Source organism: Canis aureus, chromosome 13 (assembly GCF_053574225.1).
Source record: "Canis aureus isolate CA01 chromosome 13, VMU_Caureus_v.1.0, whole genome shotgun sequence".
NCBI lineage: Eukaryota > Metazoa > Chordata > Mammalia > Carnivora > Canidae > Canis > Canis aureus.
The window spans coordinates 24,371,838-24,392,767 of NC_135623.1; the positions used below are offsets into that span (position 1 = coordinate 24,371,838).

Sequence of the window (20,930 nt, forward strand, 5' to 3'; positions counted from 1 at the left end):
CGGCCCCACCCGACTAATTATAGCAGGTGCTGGCGGGCTCGGGGACTGGGCTCCGGGTGCCCAATCTCTGACACTCAATCCCCCCCCCCCCCCCCCCCCCCCCCCCCCCGGCCTCGTCCCCAGATGCCCTCCTCCCCCCTTCCACCTGTAGGGCCATCCTGCTGAGCGGCCAATTCCAAAGCCAAGGAGGATGTGGGACAGGACAGGAGGGACAGGCTGGGTGAGTGACCCGGGAGGGGGGGGCGGGGGGGGAGCCTGGGCTGTGCAGGGGCCAGAAGAGGGGAGGGAGGGTTTGGGGTCAGTCCCAGGCCCTGGCCGCCCGCCGGTGTCCTGTGCACAGGCTGGTCCCCGGGCCGGAGGGGAGGAGCCGGGGCTGCGGGCCGCCTGCCATCCACCCGGACTACGGCTTCCTCACTGTCCCGAGGGGGGTCCGCGTGAGAAAGGGCGAAAGGGAGGCTCAAACCCACGGTCTGCAGCCGTCTCACCACCCCACGGGCTCTGGGGGGAGGACTGGACAGTGTGGCATGGGGTGATCTCCGCTGCCGCCAGGACCAAAGTCCTGCGGGGCCGGCGAGCAAGGTCACGGAGGCGGGAGGGGACGGCGCTCCCTCTGCCCCATGACTCCTCTTTCTCACCTCGAGGCGGGGCCCCTGCATCAGGGTGTTTTCCACTGCGGTTCTGGATGTCTTCTCGGGGAAGAACCAGGGAAGGGGCAGTGATGCGACACCCCCCCCCCCAGCAGGACAGGCGGGGCTGCTGCGGTGGGTCCCGTCCCCTAAAGGGATTGGTCCGGCTGCAGAGGTGGCCCTGCAGGGACCGGCGCTCTGCTCCCTAAGGACCTGGGTGCGAGCCGCGCCGAACCTCCCCACCCCGGCAGCCGGTGGTGCCCCCTCCCTGCCCGCCTGGGTCGGGAGCTGGGGCTCCACCCACATCCCTGTCACTGTCATCGCAGCGACGCTCCGTCACAAGGTGGCCTCTCGGAGATCTTCCCGCCCCACTGCTGCCCAGATCTTCCCGCCCCGCTGCTGCCCAAGATGCTCACGGCTCTGCTCGCGCCCCCCCCCCCCGCCCCCGTCGGCTGCCGTCTTAGGAACCCGGGAGGCATCGCATCAGCGGGGAACGTCCCGGTGGCCGGCCGCCACCTGCTGTGGGCCCTGCGGGGCCAGGGGCGCAGCCGCCTAGTGGAGCCGGTTGGAGGGGGCGGGGCACGGCTCATCCACCCCGTCCTCCTGCGTTTCCCAAAGGCCCCAGGCAGGGCCGGGCAGCCGAGGGGACACGCGGTGACAGTGCGCAGATCTGCAGGGCCCAGCTGCCGTGTGCACGCCCGTGTGCACCCAGGCGTGTGTCTCGCTGGCACAGCGGGTTCTCGGAGACTCAGCCCGACACTGAACAGCTTTGCTGGAACTGCTCCACGCACCGGCTCTTCCAGGGACAGAGCCCCAGGTGAGACCAGTGGCAGGGATGCCATTTCCTCTTCCAGATCCTCACCATCTGGAGGTCACCCCCCTGGAAGGGGAAGGGACACTTTGCAGTTTGAGGCCAGAGGAAAAGGACACCGTTTGGCTAGACTCCTCTGTGGGGAGAGGCTGATGGGAAAGGGAACTTAGAGGGTGGGAGGGGGGAGTGAGGAGGAGGAGGAGTTCTTCCTCCCCTGCCCTCACTCTGTGTGTGTGTGTGTGAGAGAGACACACAGCTCTCCCGGCCCAGGTCATCTTCCCAATCCTCCCATTTGGCCACCAGCAGCCCAAGGCCACTTGCTTCTTTGGGGTTTTTTTCTGTTCTTTTACATATAGCAGCTTCTTGGGAAATACAGTCCCATGGTGGGGTGTCCAGAGGGCAGTCTCTGGCATGTTTTCCATCTCCCCTCCTCAGCTACTGGGGTACCTAAGGGGACCAGATCCCGGGGGACCTCGTGGTGAGAACCGTGCCCAGGCAGGGAGTGCTGTCGTCACCTGCCCCCTTTTCTCCCCCTAGCAACGCCGCTTCCGTGTCCAGGACCCTCTACAGCCATCGCGTGCACACACTTCACCTGGGCGTCCTCACCACCGGGTAAGGCCCTCCGCTCCAGCCTTTTGTTATTATTGTTATTTATTTCCTGAGAGACGCAGAGAGAGGCAGGGACCCAGGTAGAGGGAGACGAAGGCTCCCTGCGGGGAGCCCAACGCGGGACTTGATCCTGGGACCCCGGGGTCACACCCGACCCGAAGGCAGACGCTCAACGGCTGAGGTGGCCGGGGGCCCCATTCCAGCCCTTCTGTGAGAATGACTCGGAGCCCTGGCTTCTGCCTCTGAGGGCTGACGTACAGGTGGTGAAAGGAGAAGAGGCAAACCTTACCCAGCCCATTGCTCAAAAACCAGTAGTGACTTAAGGGGATTCACGTGGGTGGAGTAAAACCTTCAAAGACAGGAGAGAATTTAATATGTCCACGACTTCAAGGAAAGCTAGTTGAAAATATGACGGGATGCAGCGCTTCTGCGACGCATTGATTTCTGCCTCTGACCGCCCTTCTCCGTGGGCCAGGAGTGTGGGGTCTGCCCCCGGCCCTGATGTCTCAGTGCCATTCTGTCCTCTGCCCTTTTTCCTGCTTTGGTTCAACCCCCCAAGTCTTCCCAGTAGTTGGTATCTCACCAAGAGCCTTGGTGGAAAAAGGAGAAGATGTAGGGGGAGTCTAGGGCCATCCTACGAGCAAGGTTTCTGGAGGCGGAGGAGTACGGGAGGCCTCCGTGTCAGCAGCCAGGAGCTAGATGGCACTTTAGAGAGGTGATGCCTGGGGTTGCCTGGGGTTGAAGAGTCCAAGCTCCCGTAGCAAAATTCAAAGTCTGCCTCAACACAAGGCAAAGCTTGGGGAGGGTCTCTCTCTCTCCCATCTGCCTCCTGTTTGCCATCCCACAGCGGGAGGCTGACGCCCCAAAAAAGTCCAGAACTGGGCAGCCCGGGGTGGCTCACAGGGGGTCAAATGCAGGGCGTGGGAAGGAGCCAGCAGGAGGGGAGATTGTCCCAGTAGGAATGACCGTGGCGCCCACCCATCCTCCGCTCATTCTCCCTACCCGTGTGTTCGAGCGGCACGTACCTTCATCAAGTCCTATGGCAATAGCCCCGGGATGCCACCCTCCTGCGTCTGGGGAAATCCCAAGCCACAGAGCAGAGATCCCAGGGGCAGAGCTAGCCCCGGGCGAGGCCGAGGAGCAGGCTCCCTGCCCCACAGTGCCCTCTGTAACAGGAGCCCGCCTCCGGGCCTGCAGCCAGCCAGCCCCGGGGCCCTGGACAAGACGCTGCTGGACGCTGTCCGGGGCCTCAATCCCCCGCCACCATCGTTCGTGCATGTCAGCAGGACATACTGACCCTGCGCCGCCAATAAGACACTCGGGAGAGACCGACCGAGGAGAGGGCCACGATTTAGGAACCAAGGAGCCATGATTTTAGTCTTTTGGTTTTACAAACGGTGAGGCTATCTTGAGAAGCCTCCACCAAGAGCCCAAAGCTGCCTAAAGAAGTTAGTGTCCCACTAAGGTACCAGCTGGGTCTATGGTGCTAAAGAAGGTTCTCCCTCCAAGATCCATTCCATCCCACAATATGAGTAAAAACTTACAAATAGGGCAGCCCGGGTGGCTCAGTGGTTGAGCGGCTGCCTTCGGCCCAGGGCATGATCCTGGGGTCCTGGGATCGAGTCCCACATCGGGCTCCCTGCATGGAACCTGCTTCTCCCTCTGCCTATGTCTCTGCCTCTCTCTCTCTGTGTCTCTCATGAATAAATAAATAAAATCTTAAAAAAAAAAAACTTACAAATACCTGCGCCAAACCGCTGCGCCACCCAGGGATCCCTCATCCCAAAATTTCTGATTGTAAACATCCAGGTCTTAATGAATCTTCAACCTATTTATGGGTCTATCCTTCGTCACTGAAAAAAAGTGTTAATCAGCACTTTCTACTTAGTCACCAGAAAGCTCCTCTTTTCCCAAGTGCACATAATCCCAATTCTTTTAGGGGATCCCTGGGTGGCTCAGAGGTTTGGCGCCTGCCTTTGGCCCAGGGCACGATCCTGGAGACCCGGGATCGAGTCCCGCATCGGGCTCCCTGCATGGAGCCTGCTTCTCCTTCCTCCTGTGTCTCTGTCTCTCTCTATATATATCATAAATAAATACATTAATCTTTTTTAAAAATCCCAATTCTTTTTATCTTTTGACCCAAGTCTTACTTTATAGCCTTTGGTTGTCTCTTTGGTTTACCCCTGCATCGATTTATTTATTCATTCAGCAAATGCCGAGTGTCCACCCTATTCTAAGCGGGAGAATTTAGGGAGGTTATACGGCAATGAATAGAACATGATGACAATCCCTTGACCTCATGGAGTTTGTATTCTAAAGGAAGGAGTCAAACCATGAGCACAGAACTACGGGATTACACAGTGGTAAGTGCTACGAAGAGAAATAAAACCAGGAAGGGGGCTAGAAAGTGCTGGAAGAGTGCAATTCTAAGTAGGTTTGTCAGGAAAGCCTCCCCGAAAAAAGAAAACACGTTGAACAAAGACTTAAAGATTACGAGGCTGAGCAAGCTCCAGCTGACGGACCAGCCTCGCAGGCAGGAGCACCCAGTGTGAGGACCTGGAGGGGTCAGTGCACAGTCAGCGATTGGGGAGAAACAGGCCACTGCTGCTGGAGCGGAGCCGACAAGGTGAGGGACAGGCAGTGAGATCGAAGCAGTAAGTGGGGCGGGCGGGGAGGGTCAGGCCTCCCGCTCTCGCTTTCACTCGGAACAGGAAGACACGGAGGGTCTTGAGCAACAGGGTGACAGCGTCTGGCTTCTCTGGGAACGTGGTTCCCTCGGCTGCTGTGCTGGGAGCTGCCTCTGAGTGGAGGCTCGTAGGAGGGGACACAGCAGCTCCTGCCTTAACCCCGGGGAGGCTCCCGGCTACGTCCAGGGGGCAGCACTGCAAGAAAGAAGAAACGGGATCCGGGATATATGTAAAGACAAGGTCCATGCGACTTGATGACCTGGCGGAGAGGAGAAGAGGTGTCCGAGACACCAGGGCGCTTTTGATGCGAGCAACTGGGACGGGGTTGTCATTCACTGACATAGGGAGGTCTACCGCTGGAGGAAGGGGAGAAACAAGGTTGTTTTGTGTGTGTTAAGTTTGAGACGTCTGTTAGGCACCCAGGTTGAGATACCCATCAACAGCTAGATGTTCAGAGCAGAAGTCTAGGTTAGAGCTAAAAAATTGGGAGTCATCCACCTTGAAATGGTTTTTATTTTTATCTATTTATTTACTTATTTATTTATTATTTAGAAATGGTTTTAATGTATGAAAGTGGATAAAATCACTGCAGGTATGTGTGTAAATAGAGGAGTGGTCCAAGGACCAAACCCTAGTTTGGGGAAATGAGGAGAAAACAGCAAACCAGATGAAGAAAGAGCGGTCGGTAAAGTAAGAGGCGAAACAGAGAGCATGGCCTAGAGCCAGGTAAAGAAAACGTCTCAGGAGGGAGCGTGAGACGCCGTGGACTGGCTATGTGGGGTGCGCGGGGAGCGCCGTGGGGCGGCTGTGTCAAGCCCCTGGGGATGGTTTGGAGAGCGGCCTTAACAGGGAGCCGGGGCAGAGAATTGGAAAGGACAGTTTGAAAATGTCTAAAATGTCTTGTTATAAAGTGGAGCGGAAAAACAGGAAGCCACTGAAAGGGGAAATGGAGCCATGAGGAGCCCACGTCTGTAAGATGAGGACGATGATGGTGTATCCATGTGCTGAGAGGAAGATCTAGGAAAGAAAGGGAAATGTTGACTGCAGAAAAGGAGAGAAAACTGTTGAGAGGTGTCCTGAAGGGCTGGAGGGATGGGATTGACCATAGAAGTTGTTGGACGGGAGCATGGACAGGTTTTTTTTTTTTTTTTTTTAAGATTTTTATTTATTTATTCATGAGAGAGAGAGAGAGAGGCAGGATCCCTGCAGGGCAGGGGGCCCAACACGGGACTCGATTCTGGGACCCTGGAATCAGGACCTGAGCGGAAGGCTGACGCTTGGCTGCTTAGCCACCCAGGCGCCCAGGATGGAGTGTTGATAGCGGTCTCAACCTTGACACCACTGCCCTCTGGGCCTAGGGAATTCTGTGCGGGGGAGCTATTCTCTACCCTGCAGGGCCCTTTGGGGCCTCCCCAGCCCCTCCCAGCAGCCCCGCCCGCCTCCCAGATGTGACAACAGCCATCCTCTGTGGAGCCAGATGGAGCCCAGCTGAGCGGGTAGCCGGAGGTAGTACCAGGATGCTGCTAATGGGCAGCCGAGGCCAGCGAGTACTGGAAGGTGGTTAGATGTCGCGGGGAGGGCCCGTCAGTGCTCTGGCTGCTTCTATCTTCCCATCAAAATAGGAGCTGAAGGAAGCGTGAGGATCGGGGCAGATACAGGAGATTTGAGGGGCCAGAAGGTATAAAACAAGTATCGAGAAGAGGGAGAGTGAGAGGGCTAGGGACCAGCTGAGGATGATGGATTTAAGCACGAGGCAGGGCCTGGCGCGTAGCCCCTCCAGCTGCGCGGCCCCAGGAATTGAGCCCGGGGAGACTCGGAGCAGGACCAGAGCAGGGGGCAGCGGCTCAGGACTGGGATTCAGCTGGAGGCAAATGAAGACACGCAGGCAATGAGGCCAGCAGAGGGGAGGCCCACAGACTGGAGGGCCCGACCAAGAGACGAGGCTGCTGGATCCAGCGCAGTAAGGGGAGAGCTGGAAAGACAGCGGACGTCGGACATGGGGATACAGAGGAGCCGTGGTCTAGACCAGGACCGAGGGAACGAGCGCCATCGGGGTGCAGGCCAAGGTTCCGGGAGGGGCACGAGCCGAGAGCGCAGAGGACAGGGACCCCCGCGGGTCCTAGGATGGAGACCTGACGGGTGGGGGTGGTGGCCCTTGACCTCAGAGACCCTTAGGACCCGGGTCCCTAAGCTGTGTGGTCGGGAGGCGTGGGCCCCAACTGAACTCAGCTGGGGGTGGGGAGCGAGGACGGCCACCCCCCAGGGCCAGCGGTACGGCGGGGGCGGGAGCGAGACAGCAGCCCCAACAGAGGCCGTGGGAGCAGCACAGTCCTGGGGCCCAGGCTCGCAGCGGGGCGGGCCAGGGGCTCAGGCGGTCCAGCGGCCGTGTGCCTTCACTCCGTCCCTGCGTTGTGATCCCAGGGGTCTCCCAGCCCGGTGGGGAGCCTGCCTCTCCCTCTGCCACTCGCCCTGTCGGTCTCTACCTGTCAAATAAATAAAATCTTAAATACATTTGAAAAAGAAAAAGATAAGACATGGAGAAGATGACTTTACTGATCACCAGCTCGTAGCTCAAGGTTGCACAGGATTCCAGGAGGAAGAAGGGGTGGAGAGGAAGGGTCACTGGAGCACAGCGCTAGGAGGGGACGCGGTCACTGGGGACTTGTGACGGACAGGCGAGGTAAAGGGCAGGAGGACCCGTGAGCCGGCAGCCAGGGGCTCAGGGGACCCCGCAGGCCTGCACGTGGGTGCTGGGAGCACAGTCCTGCTGGAGGCACAAGCCAGTAGCGTGCGAGCTGGCTCAGGCTCCCCGCGGGAGCGCAGCGCCGTGAGCAACACAAGCGGGCAGCCCAGAGCAGGGCACACCTGGCCGCCGGTTAGGGCACCACGGTTAAGACTCTCAGAGGACAGAGCCTCAGGCCGATCTCCCGAGCCGTACCCCTGCTCTGGCCCTCCTACCTGAGCTCCCCAGCTGCACCCCTGCTCTGGCCCTCCCCACTGAGCTCCTGAGCTGTACCCCTGCTCTGGCCCTCCTCCCTGAGTTCCCCAGCCGTGGCCCTGCTCTGGCCCTCCCCCCTGAGCTCCCCAGCCGCACCCCTGTGCACGCAGCCGCGGCCCTGCTCTGGCCCTCCTTCCTCCCTGTCCACACGGCCCATCAACAAGAGTTTAGCCGGTGCCCACTCCAGATCACTCCTCGTTCACACGAGCCAATTACTAACATACAAAACCAGAAATATTTTATTGCGGAGTCAACTTGAGGTTCAGATGATGGGGGCCAGGAGCGCCCAGGCTGGGACGGAGAGCAGGCCCAGCTTCCACAGGCTCCCAGAGGCTACTATCTGCTCCCTGTTAGTCCCTCCAGGTCACTTCCACTTCATCTGTCCGGTACCTGTGAAGCAGCACAGAAGGCTCGCTGGACACCTTGCCCTGAGAGCCCCCCATCCCCCTATGATTCTGGGCCCTCCACCGGCTGATTTCTGCCTCCCTCCCACATAACCCACTGCCCCCCCAGGAGGGTATCCACCTCTGCGTGATCCCAGAGTCACTGAGGGGGGTCCTGTGCCCTGCTCGAAACATCTCCCAGCCGGCCTGGGCTATCATGGCCCCGTTGTCAATGCAGAATCTGGGAAGGAAACGAGACATGGAATTTGGGAACTAAGGGTAGAAAATCACAGTATTGGAGAAAAAAAAGAAGAAACCAACACAGGGGAAGGGCCTTCACCTCTCGTCTGTGGCAAAAAGCCGGGCTCCACGTTCCTGGCACATGGTCTCCATCATCTCCTGTAGCCTCAAATTACCTACAAGGACGGAGGGTTAGGGCTGGCTCGGCTTCAGCTGTTTCTGCGAGGTCCAGCTATAGCTCAAGCGTGTGACTCACAAAAACGAAGCAGGCATTCAGGGGGCAAGGGCTGGGAAGCAGAAACTTGTCATTTCCCCAGACCCTTAGATTTAGGGAGGAGGATGCTAACGCCCAGGAGTAGGAAAGAGGGGCGTGGTTGGACGATACATACAGCCCACACCTCCCACGATGAGGGCCTCCTGGGAGCCGCAATGTGCCATGGCTCGCTCTGTGATCTCGACCAGCATGGCGAACACGGTCTCCTGCGGGGCACAGAGAAGGTGAGGACGGGGTCTCAGCATCGTTCTGCTACATACAAGTCCCCCCACGCCCAACGCTCCATCCCATTACCTGCAGAGAGAAACACAAATCCTCAGGCGTGCACTCGCCTGTGGCCAGCATGCGCTGGGCGGCATCCTACGAGCAAAGAAAACACAGGTGAGACAGGGAACTGCGGTCTGGGGATGACCAGACAGCAAGGCTCAGGGCACCTGGAGGGCCACAGCTCACCTCAACACAGTGTAGCGGCACATCTACCCCACGCCCAGCCTCTCACCGGCACTACACTGAGCGACGGCCACAGGCATCGGGGCTCCAGTTACAGCCCGCCCTGGCCCCACCGCCCCCCAGCCCCTCACTCGGCTTCGCTTTCCTCCGTGACGCTTGTTACCACCGGACCCTTTTTATGTTATTACTACCCTCCCCCACCAGCTCCTCTGTCTCTGTCTCACACACGCGCACACGAGAATTAGGCTACTGCCCAGAACAGCGCCGGGCACACAGAAGACATTTAATAAATACTCGCTAAATGGATTTACGCAGCATCCAGCGTAGACCACAACCACACTCTAGGCAAGAGAGACAATGGTGAACCAAACGTATGCCTCATTGAAGAGCAGGACAGCGCTGTCCTCACCTGCCCCACACTCACCTCTATGAAAGACAGGATCCCCGAGAACGAGACGTCCATCCCCTTTACGGTATAGGGCAGCTCAACCAGCTTCTTGCCTCTACGTGGGAGTGAGCGTTTGAGACGCTAAGCCTTCAAAGCCACCCAACCTCCTTAATGCTCCTAGGGGAATCCTGGAAGCCCTACAGCCAGCCTCCTCCCACCTTACGGCCCTTACCGCTTTGCCATCTGCTCGATATTGTAGCCTGGACTTGGGTCATTGGAAATCTAGCAGAGGGAAAAAGAGAATGGAGTCAGATATCCAGGAAGCCTAAGAAGCTAACTTCCTCCATTCTCCCTCCGCTTCCACGGCTCCCCAGAAACCCACCCGCACCTTCTGTTTCCCCAGCCCCAGTCGCTCACCTTCAGCACTCGAGCAAAACGATCCAGACAATTCCCCACAGCGATGTCGATGGTTTCCCCAAAGATGCGGTAGCGACGTTCTGAGTATGCGATCACCTAAGGGTGATGAGGGTGTCCGTGAAACCTCACATCTGTAAAGAGGAGTATTTGGCTTCGGGGAGGAGCATAGCAGAGAATCAACGGCCTCAGCAGCTTTCCATAAGAGACGGAACAAAAGCACTCACCCGCACCCTGCAGAGAGACTTTTTCACACTCTCCTCTCAAAAGCCTGGGAATCTGAGGATTCCCAGAGCAGATTCCTAACCTACAGAAGGCAGCCTCGGCCGGGGAAGAAGCAACTCTCATCTCGAATACGTCTTCCTAGCTTGGAGGTTCCTAGTATGTCCTTTAAAGACCTCTGGATAGCATAGACTAACGGGCTTTCGAGCCTGGGGGCAGGGAACCAGTCCTTCTAGGTCATCCTACCCAGGCAGTGCCATTTGGAAACCAGACGAGTAGCAGAGTTCAAACACTGGAAAACCCCATATAGGGTCACGCTCACGGGATGCCCAGCTCTGTGTAGTCATCAGCTTATGTTCATTCTGCACGTCTGACTGACTTCTACCGCAGAGAATATTTACCGCCCACTGACCCGTACGCTTCCAACAGTGGGCGCTTCCTTGGGACCCTAAGAAGTCCCTTTCCCTTTCTGGTGCTAAGGGTCTCCCTCCACTCCAGGGTAGACTGCATTCTGCTGTTAAAAGGCTGGCCACGGAGGGGGAAGGAAACAAACCCTGCCTCTCTGCGCCTGTCATCTGCTCGTCTCCCCAACTGTCTTCCCTCGTTTTCCCACCCACACAGGTCTTAAGAGGTCAGAGGATGAGCAAACCATCACCGCTCCTCTTCCTTACCTGCTACTTTCCACAAGCCAAGTCCCTAATTTTGTGAGTCATCCTTCAGGCCCCAGCCAGCTATATGCCTTCTATCTGTAAAAGTTCCCACGTCATTTTCATGGGAAGCAGTGCTTCATCCTAAGTAACTATTTTGCAAAATGAAATTCTAAGCCTTTCGTAAGCTGGGGACGAGGACTTTTTCTGACAGTAACCCCATCAGGTGTTCTGCAGGAAAGGAAGGCTGGCATTCTCCAATCACCACCTCAAAAGGTTCTGTAAGATACCCCGAGCCACTCTGTCTTCCACTATAAACCTACAACGCCTTCTGCTACTTGTAAAGCATTCTTGAAATTACCTATGTTTGTACACTCTTGGGAGAACAACTTGTTTATTTACCCCCCAGGAACGCAGACAAAACATGCAATTATCGTAAAGAAACAAATCACGGTGCCCCTTAGTGTTTTTTTTTCCCTTAGTTTTAACTGCTAAGACAGAGAAAAGATAAGTTCCAAAATAATAAAAATAAAAATCCTTTCGTTACTTTATTTTTTTTTCTTTTGTTAGTTTAAAGGCCTCAATCCTTCCTATTCTTTTTTGAAATTGGAAAGTTCTCTTTAGCACCACACGTCTAAGAATCATCTAACACGGTGACCATCTCACCCAATCTGCAAGGACGCCAACTTTTTTGTGGTTTTCCAGCACGTGAGGTTTTAGGTTCAGATGAGGGATGACATGGGAGCTGCTGGCACAGTGCCCTGGAAACGAGGGGGGCAGGAAGGAGTCCTCCAAGTACCTGCGTGTTTCCTCCGCTGACATATAGCACAGTCGGGCTGGTGGCTCCGGTGATGAGGCGACCCATCTCAATGTGGCCTATACAGTGGTTGACACCCAGCAATGGCTTGTTCCACAACTGGGCCACGGTACGGGCCACAACAGCCACAGAAACCAGCGGGGCACCCATGCCAGGGCCTAGGGGAACAAAAACGAGAGTCAGGTTCCTAAGGATGCTGGGAAAAATAGAGCCGGGAAAGTGAGGGATGTGAGAGGTGGGGCAGGGGTCGAGGGGGCAGCGGGGGGCAGCATCGGGCTGGACCTAGCCAGGCCCCAGGTGTGTATTTCCACTGTCAGCTGCTCTCCCAGCTGTACCTTTGGTGTAGGCAACACAGTCGATCTCCTGGGACGTCAGTCCAGCCTCTGTGAGCGCCTCCTGTAGTAGGTCCAAGATAACCGCCCGGTGATGCCTAGCAGTATCCCCTGGAAGGAACCCTAGGGATAGACGCAGGCCACAGATTATGGGGTTTTCCTATAGCAAAGGTAGGCAGAAGCCAAATGCAGGGGTTTCAGTAGCTGCGACACCAAATAAAAGAAATCGTCTCTAAAATGGAGTCAGGAGGCCAAGAGGGGAGGCTTTCATATCCAGCCGCTCCCTCTGAACTGCAGACCCCAATGGCAAGAGGAATACCTTGCATCCCCGACAGGAAGAAGCCTCTAACTCCACACCCCAGCAAGAGGAAAAGATTTTCCAGCCAATGAAAAGCAACTGCACTTGATACTCTCAGTTTATCTCAATGCACTTTTTAAGGTTTTTTTTCTTAAGTCTTATTTATTTAAATAATCTCTATTTAACTCAACACGGGGCTCAAACTCACGACCTCGAGATCAAGAGTCACACACTTCTGACCCTGAGCCAGGCAGCTGCCCCGTCAATGACCTTTTTATAATCACAGCCCCTCCCAATGACCCCGTCCTCCCTGTAAAAGATCAGTCCTGCTTGTTCTCTGGACTTGCCTATGGTCTTGCCACAGCTTCCCGGATCCAAACTGCCATCCTCTACTACTCCTGAATAAACCCATTTTACCGGGAAAACAGAGGGCTGTGTGGCTTTTAGCGTCTACAAAGCGTGGGAAAAGTCCCTTCCACTCCCCTCAAGCATCCTGTCTTCCAGGTTCTCGGATGCACGCTCTCGAGCCCCCAGCGAGTCCGACCAGCTCTCAGGAAGGCCCTTCTTCAAACCCAACTCCTACACCACCTTCAGGACTCCGTTCCAGTGGTGCCTACCTATGTCCTGCCCTTAGGTGACCTTCTCTGCGGCCCTACAGGCCCCACGCGACCACATCGTCGTCCTTCACGCAACATTAGATAGATTACAATCAAAGCATCATAAAACGCTGGCTACCCTAATTCCGTGCTCCCGGGGCCAAAACTACCTGGAAGAGTGAACGCAGAACAAAGTCCTGTTTCCTAGCGAGCCCCCCACCGTAACAGGGCGCTTCAGAGAGGCTTTCCAGGTACATGCACTAAACTCGTCTTTTCCCATAGGTGCCGGAGTTTAAGGGAGAGCGAAGGACAACATGGAAATTTAGGAACAATGTTGGTTAAAAGTCGTGCTATGTTCAGTGCTCCCGTCTGCTCTCGAGACCCAACAATGAGGCGTTGCCATCTGCATCTTAAAAGCAGGAACCACGAGTCCAAGACACGTACTGATGACCGCGAATGCCCTTGCTCCTAACCCTCCCGGCCACCTGGGGGGAGCTGCCTGCCCGTGGCCCTGCACATTACCCTGCCTGCCCATCGCCCTGGCCATCGCCCGCCCTGCCCGTCGCCCGCCCTGCCCTGCCCATCACCCTGCCCGCTCATCACCCTGCCCATCGCCCGCCCTGCCCATCACCCTGCCCATCACTCTGCTTGCCCATCGCCCTGGCCATCTCCCGCCCTGCCCATCGCCCGCCCTGCCCATCCTCCTGCTCATCACCCCACCTGCCCATCGCCCTGGCCATCGCCCGCCCTGCCCATCGCCCTGCCTATCACCCCGCCTGCCCATCGCCCTGCCTATCACCCTGCCTGCCCATCGCCCTGTCTGCCCATCGCCCGCCCTGCCCATCACTCTGCCCGTCGCCCCGCCCTCGCCCGTTGCCCCGCCCACCACTCCGCCCGTCGCCCCGCCCCCCGCCCCGCCCCGCCCGGTGTGGCTCCCGCGGCGACCGTGCAGCGGCGCCCACCTCCCCGCCCGGCCCGGCCGCGGGTCCCGCGCGCACCTGTGCCCGGGGGCGTGACGTAGGTCCGCCGCGGGTTCGCCAGCACCGCGCCGTCGCGCACCACCCCCACGCCGACCTTGTTGGCGCTGCCCTCCAGGCCCAGCACCGCCGGCATGGCCGCGCCTGCTTGGAGCCCCGGGGCGCACGCGGCCGGAAGCCGAGGGCCCCTAGGGACCCGCCCTCCCAGCTGCCGGGCCCGGAGCGCGCCCGCTCCTCCCAGTGTGGCCCCGCCCCGCTTCCCGCCGGGGCCCGCCCCTCCCCTCCCCCCCTCTCCCCCTCCCCCCTCCCCGCGGGCTTCCTCCGCTCCCTTCTGCTTCCCCGCGGCGGCCGGAAGCGCGCGTCTGGCACATCAGTGAACAGCCCCGGGTGGAAGGTGGGGGCCTCGGCGGGGGCGGGGCCTCGGCGTCACGTGTCCCCGACGGCCCAATCACGCACAGTCCCCGCCCGAGGCGGGCCGGCCCGGCTCACGTGACAGCCCGGGTCGCCCACGTGGGGGCCGAGCGCGCCCCAGTCTTTGTGTCGGGAGAGGAGCACCGGGCCGCGGCCCGAGCAGGTCAGCCGCGGGGTGGCCACGGGGGCGCCCGGGCCCTAGGTCCGGGCCTCGATCGGCCGGAAGGCAGCGCTCGCGCGGACGGCCCCGGGGGCCCGGGATGCTTGGGATGCTCGGGGTCGGGGGCTCGGGGCTCCGCGGCCTGCGGCGCGGGGGACGTGAAAGGGCGCCGGGAGCGGGCCGGCGGGGGGGGCCGGCCTCGCCCTCGCGCTCACCCGGTGCACGACGCCGTTTCGCTTGCAGGTCACGCGGTGCAGACCCTGCTCCGGTGGGCGGCGCGGGACGCGCTCAGGAGGCCGTGGAGCTCAGTGATGCCGAAGCGGGGGAAGAAGGCAGCCGCGGCGGAGGACGGCGAGCAGCCCGGGCCGGGTAAGAGCCCCGGGGCCCCGGCCGTGCAGGCGGCGGGCCGTCGGGCCCCTCGGCGGACGGAGGTTGGCGCAGCGGGTGTAGAGGCCGCAGCCCCGCAGCGTCTCGACGGGGCCCGGCGGGGTCGGGGCATCCAGCCCCTCGGCGGGGCCTCGCACAGCGCCCGTTCCTCGTCTGTTCTTTATCTTTAAGAGCCGGAAGCCAAGAAGAGCAAGACTGCAGCCAAGAAAAGCGAAAAAGAGGCAGCCGGGGAGGGGCCGGCCCTGTACGAGGACCCCCCGGATCAGAAGACGGCGCCCAGCGGCAAGTCGGCCACCCTCAAGATCTGCTCTTGGAACGTGGACGGGCTTCGAGCCTGGATCAAGAAGAAGGGTCTCGACGTGAGTTGGACTCGCGGAGGAGGACGTCCGCGCTCTGCGCTGTCGGGCCTCGCGACCGCGCCCCCTTTCGGCCCCAGCGGCGGGTCTCGCCTGCTGCCTGCAATTTGCTTGTTGTGGGAGCGTTGAAAGGCGCGGCGTAGCCGAGTTGGGACTGTCCCAGGGGCCGGGTGTCGCGCGCCATGGCTCCGCCTCCCGGCAGGTTGCAGGACCTGCTCCCTGGGCTGACTGCGTTCCATCTCCAGCGTCTTCTCCAGTTAACTACTGCGTAGCGGTGCCGGGCTGCGTAGGCTGGGCGTCAGGGGTTGGAGCTCCGCCTTTAGTTCACTTAAGATTTTAAAAGTACTGCTTACACAGCTTAGGTGGCCATCCACTATGAAACAGGCTCCTCGGTGTTGCCTGTAACCGCGCCCTTTATCTCTCTCCATTAGTTGTCAGTTACCGAATTTGACGCTTAAATATCATGCTTACTAGACTTAAAAAAAAAAAAAAAAAAAACTTGAGAGATTGCGTACAAGCAGGGGTGGGGGGCGTAGAAGGGGACGGACAACATGGGGCCCCTCCCGGGACCGTGGCACCTGAGCTGAGCTGACGGCAGATGCTGAGCACCCAGGTGCCCCGGCTTGCTAGTCTTCCCATTTAAGCGTAGGGACTTGGTGGCTCTAGGACTTGGCACTGGGTCCTCAGTAAACGTCTCAACTGATAGTTTTACTGCTACTCATCTTGCTTACAGTGGGTAAAGGAAGAGGCGCCAGATATCCTCTGCCTCCAGGAGACCAAATGTTCAGAGAACAAACTACCCGCTGAACTTCAGGAGCTACCTGGACTGCCCCACCAGTACTGGTCGGCTCCGTCAGACAAGGAGGGGTACAGCGGTGTGGGCCTGCTGTCCCGCCAGTGCCCGCTCAAAGTCTCCTATGGCATCGGTGAGACCCGGCGGATGCCTAGTCCCTGAGCTCTTCCAGACCAACCGCCAGTACCCCACTCTGGCCCCTGATCCGGATTCCTTGGCTTTCCCTTTTCTCTAACTTCTCAATGCTGATTGTTTCCTCCCTCGTGCAGGTGAGGAGGAGCACGATCAGGAAGGCCGAGTGATTGTGGCTGAGTTCGACACGTTCGTGCTGGTGACCGCCTATGTGCCTAACGCAGGCCGAGGTCTGGTGCGCTTGGAGTACCGGCAGCGCTGGGACGAAGCCTTCCGCAAGTTTCTGAAGGGCTTGGCTTCCCGCAAGCCCCTCGTGCTATGTGGGGACCTCAACGTGGCTCACGAAGAAATCGACCTGCGTAACCCCAAGGGAAACAAGAAGAATGCCGGCTTCACTCCCCAAGAACGCCAAGGCTTTGGGGAATTGCTGCAGGCTGTGCCGCTGGCTGACAGTTTCCGGCACCTCTACCCCAACACGGCCTACGCATATACCTTTTGGACCTACATGATGAATGCGCGATCCAAAAATGTTGGTTGGCGCCTTGACTACTTCTTGTTGTCTCACTCTCTCTTACCTGCATTGTGTGACAGCAAGATCCGTTCCAAGGCCCTGGGCAGTGACCACTGTCCTATCACCTTATACCTAGCGCTGTGACATGCTCCCAAATGACTGGAAGCCTGGGAAATAAGTCCCCCCTCCCCAAGCTAGCTTTAAAACTTAACCTCCACAAACTTCTTTAAAAACTGCTCTCTAGACATATCTGCACTGTATTTCCCTTCTAAAAACACAAATCCTTCAACCAGGCTCCTAGTGATGCTTTCTTTTAACCCCCTCCCCCAATTTTTTGCCTTTTTTTATGTTTTACGTTAAGCAAAAGCTACTACTGATGACTTCTTTTGAACTGTCCACATGAAAATAAAGAGCCATAGTTTCAGCCTCGCGTTCTTTGTATTTGACCCCTTGGTGGGGCTACAAACTGCCTTCGTCTTTTCACATATAAAGATAAACAACTGGAGAAGGATAGTCACGACCTTCTTTATTTACAAGCACAGGATGACTCCCTAGCCTCCCCCAAGACAGAGCAACCCTACCCAGCCCAGTTCAACACCGCAACTAGGGAGTAAGGTTGGAAGGAGGAATTAAGGGAAATTACAGGACTAGGGGAACGTATCCCACTTTAAATAATTATATACACATCAGTTCCTGTAGTTCTGTACAGAGCAGCGGCTGACCCCACCCCCCTAGGACACCGGAATGGGGGGAGAGGAGACTGAGGGTACTGAGGCCAGAGCCAGCCCCTGGTGAAGTGCAATAGCAGCAGCAAGGTCCTAATGGTGCACAAGAGGGAGGGAACCCCCAGGGCTACCCACCCCCACCCTGCCCTGGAATGTTTAAGGGACAGGAATGGCTCTCAGGGAGCATATTAGGAAGGACAAGGCTAGGACCCTCTTTTAGGACCCAGGTTTAGGGGCAACGTCCTGCCTGCTACACCCTAAACACAGCAGCCCTTGGAGGAAAGCAGATGGCCAGCAGTGGTCTTCTCCACCCCTCCAAACCTAGGTGAGGGCCTGGTTCCTTCCTACCTCTCCCCAGGGAAAAGGAAGGCAGCTGCTTGGCTCCCCTCATAGAGGCCGAGGGAGCCTTTGACCATGGTTCCCTTTGTAGTGTCACTGTCCCCACCAGGGAGGGGCCAGGCACAGTCTGTGGGTCATCGTGGAGCTCAGGAGAAGTTCTGGACAGGGTGGCTGACCTTCATACAGGCCCAGTAAAGGGCCCGGCCCAAACACAGCACAGCCAACAGGATGACGAACGCCCAGGACGCGTAGATGCCTCCATATCGCCGTGCGTGCTTCCACGTGCCAAACTGAGGAAGGAGGAGGGAGATGGAATTACTGTTGCTTTCTCACCACTTTCTAGAAACACTGGTAAGAGGATAGAAACTTCAATCCCTGGTTCCCTATCCATGTGTATCCACCTTCGAGGGACCTCCTTAAAGACCCAGTTGTTGCTCCCTCCTCTACAAAGATACATTAAGTCCCAGACACCCAGGGACTTACATTAAGTCCCGGATACAATCCCAGACACCTATCAGTTCCTCTTAGCGTCTGACAAGTGAGCAACTTTTAACCCACGTCTCTACTGCCCTATCTTCTGCACAAAGACGACGGCTGGCTTTTACTCCTTTTTTAAAAAATATTTATTTATTCATGAGAGACACAAAGAGAGAGGCAGAGACATAGGCAGAGGGAGAAACAGGCTCCATGCAGGGAGCCTGATGTGGGACTCGATCCCGGAACTCCAGGATCACACACTGGGCCAAAGGCAGATGCTCAACTGCTGAGCCACCCAGGCGTCCCTGGCTTTTACTCCTATAGCAATAATCAAGTTTATCAGTTACCTGCCAATTTCAGCTCACCTACACGTTAAAACAAGACAAAACCACCAAAATCCGTTTCTTTCACTTTTTTTAGGGTAGCTGTTTCCCATATCTTACGCTACAGAGAGGAGACTGAAGAATGAAACGGGTTGGGTCAAGGTTACTCACAGCAAGGCCAGTGGCAGTGACGGCCAAGAGTAAGCCAAGCAAGAAACAGCAGATACATCTCTTTCGTGGATATCTGCGCCCAATAGATGACCTGTGGGGAGGCAAACAAATGGACGCTTGCCACGGCCCTGCAGGTTGTCCTGTACCTGTTCCCGTGTTACACAGCAGCTAGTTCAACAATGTCACTCTCCAATCACTTACACTTTCCTGCAGTGAGGGCAACGGGCCAAGGTTCGGTCTGTGAACTCTGTCCACTACGGAGAACAAAAAAAGGGGAAGCCAATTAATAGAAGCAGCGTCACGTCCAGTGAAGGCCCTGTGGCAGGGGAGGGCAGGAAATGGGAACAGAAGAGAAATCAGAGCAGACCTCCTAAGGACTCATTATTATAACTCAGAAATACGTTCACCATTACTTCTGTTTCTCCCTCTCTGTCCAAGGCTTCCCAATACTCCTCCTCACCAGGAAAGTATTCTTGCAGTGTCCACAGATGACCCTGACACCCACAGGTTGTGGTTCTGGACTCAGAGGTCCTGGATGCACAGGCCCCAGGTTGATGATTCTTTTGCTGTAAAGAAAAAAATGGACGACGTGTAAGTAACATTTAATCCTAAGGATCTATTACCCGTCCTCGAACCCTCCACTCCCTCTACTCTGTACACGTAACATACCCCACCTCCCCCCAACCCTACCCCCAGGGAATCTAGATAAACAGCACTGCTTAAACTTCAGATCTCTAATTTCCCTTTTATCCCCCGATAATTCACCTAGTCCCCTAGACTCTCTATTTCCCTAAAGGACACCATTTCATCCCAGTGACAGAAGACAAATGTGGCTACATCCTAAGACCACACTAGTCTGCAGCTTTTCCTCCTCCTGGATAAATACCAGGCTCTCTTACCTTTGTGTTCTCTGCAAACAATCATCCTAAGGCTTTCCAATTTTTCCCCACTGATGCCCTTCCCTCCCCACCCCACCATACGCCTCTTACCAGTAGGGCCGAGGGCAGGCAATCCGCTGGGAAGTCACTTTGCAGATAAGGAGACAGTTACACGGGCATCGGACGTATTTTTTCCCTGGAGGTGCATTCTTAATTGGCTAGACAACAAGGAGGACATCGGTAAGCAAACCTCGAATTCCAAACCCTTCCACTTCCTCCAAAAAAAAACCTTCCGAGGAGAGATCAGAGAGACGAGGTCTCAGCTAGGACAGAATAACGGAGAAAAGCCGAGCGCGTGAGACCGGGCTGAGCATCCGGGATGGGGGTCAAGGTGCGGGATGCTGAACTGGCTTTGGCGGGCGGCGTCCGGGGGACGGTGAGGAGACTCCTGAAACTGAAACTCGGGTTTCATGGCCAGCCCTCGGCTGAGGCCCGGCGGCCGGGCTCTAGAGTCGAGGACCAGAAAGAGGATCTAGGAAACGGGGCCCGATTCGCAGATGCGCGTAACTCACAGTGGCTTCATTGCAGACGCCACATTTGACTACATGCTGATGCATCTTGCCTTCCACGTTGATGAGAGACTGGCAGACACGGCAGGTGATCATCGGGGCACTCCCGCTGTCCGGGCTGGTCAGGGGCGAGTAGGGGGGCGGGTCCTCGCCGGGGAGCACGGCCGGGTGTCCCTCGGGGAACGGGGGGAACGCTGCACAGGAAAGGGGGGTTGGGGGGCACCAGCTGCAGGCCCCCCCCCGACGGGCCTCGCAAGCCCTCCCCCCGGGGGCCGCGGCGCCACCGGGCGCAGGTGCCCCCGGCCCCGCCTGCACCTGGCGCTGGGGTCCCGCCCCGCCCCCGGCGCAGGTGCCCCCCCCCGCCCCGCCCCCGCACCTGGCGCTGGGGTCCCGCCCCGCCCCCGCCCGGTGCAGGTGCCCCCTACCGCACCTGGTGCCGGGCCCCGCCCCCGGCGCCGAGGCCCCGCCCCCGCTCCGCCCCGCCCCTCCCGCTCCCGGCGGCCCCCGGGGACGCCCCGGGCCCACCCCGGCTTACCCTGGGGCGGGGCATGTTTACCGGCTCCGTACGGCGGCGCGGAGGGCGTCAGGCCGCCCCCGGGCCCGGCCCCACTCCCGCCCGGCCCGACGAGCCCGTTGCCGCCGGCGCCCCCGTCGACGGGCTCGGAGAGCAGCGGGGATCGCTCTCCGTCTGCCGCCATGGCCGCCGCCGCCTCCGGCCCAGGATCCGGGTCCGGCCGCTGCCGCCGCCGCCGCTACCGGGTCCCCAGGGCGCCTGCGCGCCCGCTCGCCCCGCGACCAGCGGCCTACCCCGCCCGAGGCCGCCCCGCAGGCACGTGACGAGCCGGCCCCACCCCGGCCGCGCCGTAATTCGCGGCGACGAATCCATGCTGCGTCCGGCCGAGGCGGCTCTGCTTCTCCATTGGGGCGCG

General features: G+C 58.3%; 3 protein-coding genes and 1 long non-coding RNA gene across 5 annotated transcripts; 2 read left to right on the forward strand and 2 right to left on the reverse strand.

The window, feature by feature from the left end:
* The first annotated feature begins 309 nt into the window (after positions 1-309).
* Positions 310-13,281, forward strand: LOC144282158 (uncharacterized). Its single transcript, XR_013350492.1, has 3 exons — positions 310-1,443; positions 1,975-2,049; positions 12,701-13,281. It is a non-coding gene; the product is annotated as an uncharacterized LOC144282158 (long non-coding RNA).
* On the reverse strand, positions 7,948-13,961 carry OSGEP (O-sialoglycoprotein endopeptidase). The gene is made up of 11 exons (XM_077845436.1): positions 13,791-13,961; positions 11,902-12,021; positions 11,549-11,724; positions 9,884-9,979; positions 9,699-9,748; positions 9,503-9,581; positions 8,923-8,988; positions 8,744-8,834; positions 8,455-8,530; positions 8,257-8,355; positions 7,948-8,121 (listed from the first exon to the last, which is right to left on the reverse strand). Exons 1-11 carry the CDS (start codon positions 13,903-13,905, stop codon positions 8,082-8,084), a joined length of 1,008 nt encoding a protein of 335 aa, XP_077701562.1. The 5' UTR covers positions 13,906-13,961; the 3' UTR covers positions 7,948-8,081.
* A 227-nt stretch (positions 13,962-14,188) lies between these two features.
* APEX1 (apurinic/apyrimidinic endodeoxyribonuclease 1) lies at positions 14,189-16,943 on the forward strand. The gene is made up of 5 exons (XM_077845437.1): positions 14,189-14,343; positions 14,584-14,709; positions 14,899-15,086; positions 15,817-16,009; positions 16,146-16,943. The coding sequence occupies exons 2-5, from the start codon at positions 14,652-14,654 to the stop codon at positions 16,661-16,663; spliced, it is 957 nt and encodes a 318-aa protein (XP_077701563.1). The 5' UTR covers positions 14,189-14,343; positions 14,584-14,651; the 3' UTR covers positions 16,664-16,943.
* Positions 16,944-17,024: 81 nt separating this feature from the next.
* On the reverse strand, positions 17,025-20,785 carry PIP4P1 (phosphatidylinositol-4,5-bisphosphate 4-phosphatase 1). 2 transcript variants are annotated; one of them, XM_077845439.1, is made up of 7 exons: positions 20,558-20,785; positions 20,005-20,195; positions 19,544-19,650; positions 19,015-19,120; positions 18,756-18,808; positions 18,555-18,645; positions 17,025-17,873 (listed from the first exon to the last, which is right to left on the reverse strand). In XM_077845439.1, the coding sequence occupies exons 1-7, from the start codon at positions 20,697-20,699 to the stop codon at positions 17,730-17,732; spliced, it is 834 nt and encodes a 277-aa protein (XP_077701565.1). In that variant the 5' UTR covers positions 20,700-20,785; the 3' UTR covers positions 17,025-17,729. The 2 variants fall into 2 exon arrangements, with proteins under 2 accessions (XP_077701565.1, XP_077701564.1); XM_077845438.1 differs by having other exon boundaries at positions 20,537-20,784.
* Positions 20,786-20,930: the final 145 nt, after the last annotated feature.

Bases quoted from the DNA above. Each gene is read 5' to 3' on its own strand.
- OSGEP (XM_077845436.1), bottom strand. From the start codon at position 13,905: ATGCCGGCGGTGCTGGGCCTGGAGGGCAGCGCCAACAAGGTCGGCGTG. The intron at 12,022-13,790 runs GTGCGCGCGGGA...GTCTATCCCTAG, and splicing joins CGTCACGCCCCCGGGCACAG to GGTTCCTTCCAGGGGATACT. The intron at 8,356-8,454 runs GTGAAGGCCCTT...TTTCCTTCCCAG, and splicing joins CTTTTTGCCACAGACGAGAG to ATTCTGCATTGACAACGGGG.
- PIP4P1 (XM_077845438.1), bottom strand. From the start codon at position 20,699: ATGGCGGCAGACGGAGAGCGATCCCCGCTGCTCTCCGAGCCCGTCGAC. The intron at 20,196-20,536 runs GTAAGCCGGGGT...TTTCCTGTGCAG, and splicing joins TAAACATGCCCCGCCCCAGG to CGTTCCCCCCGTTCCCCGAG. The intron at 17,874-18,554 runs GTGAGTAACCTT...CTCCTTCCTCAG, and splicing joins TCACTGCCACTGGCCTTGCT to TTTGGCACGTGGAAGCACGC.
- APEX1 (XM_077845437.1), top strand. From the start codon at position 14,652: ATGCCGAAGCGGGGGAAGAAGGCAGCCGCGGCGGAGGACGGCGAGCAG. The intron at 14,710-14,898 runs GTAAGAGCCCCG...TTTATCTTTAAG, and splicing joins CGGCGAGCAGCCCGGGCCGG to AGCCGGAAGCCAAGAAGAGC. The intron at 15,087-15,816 runs GTGAGTTGGACT...TCTTGCTTACAG, and splicing joins TCAAGAAGAAGGGTCTCGAC to TGGGTAAAGGAAGAGGCGCC.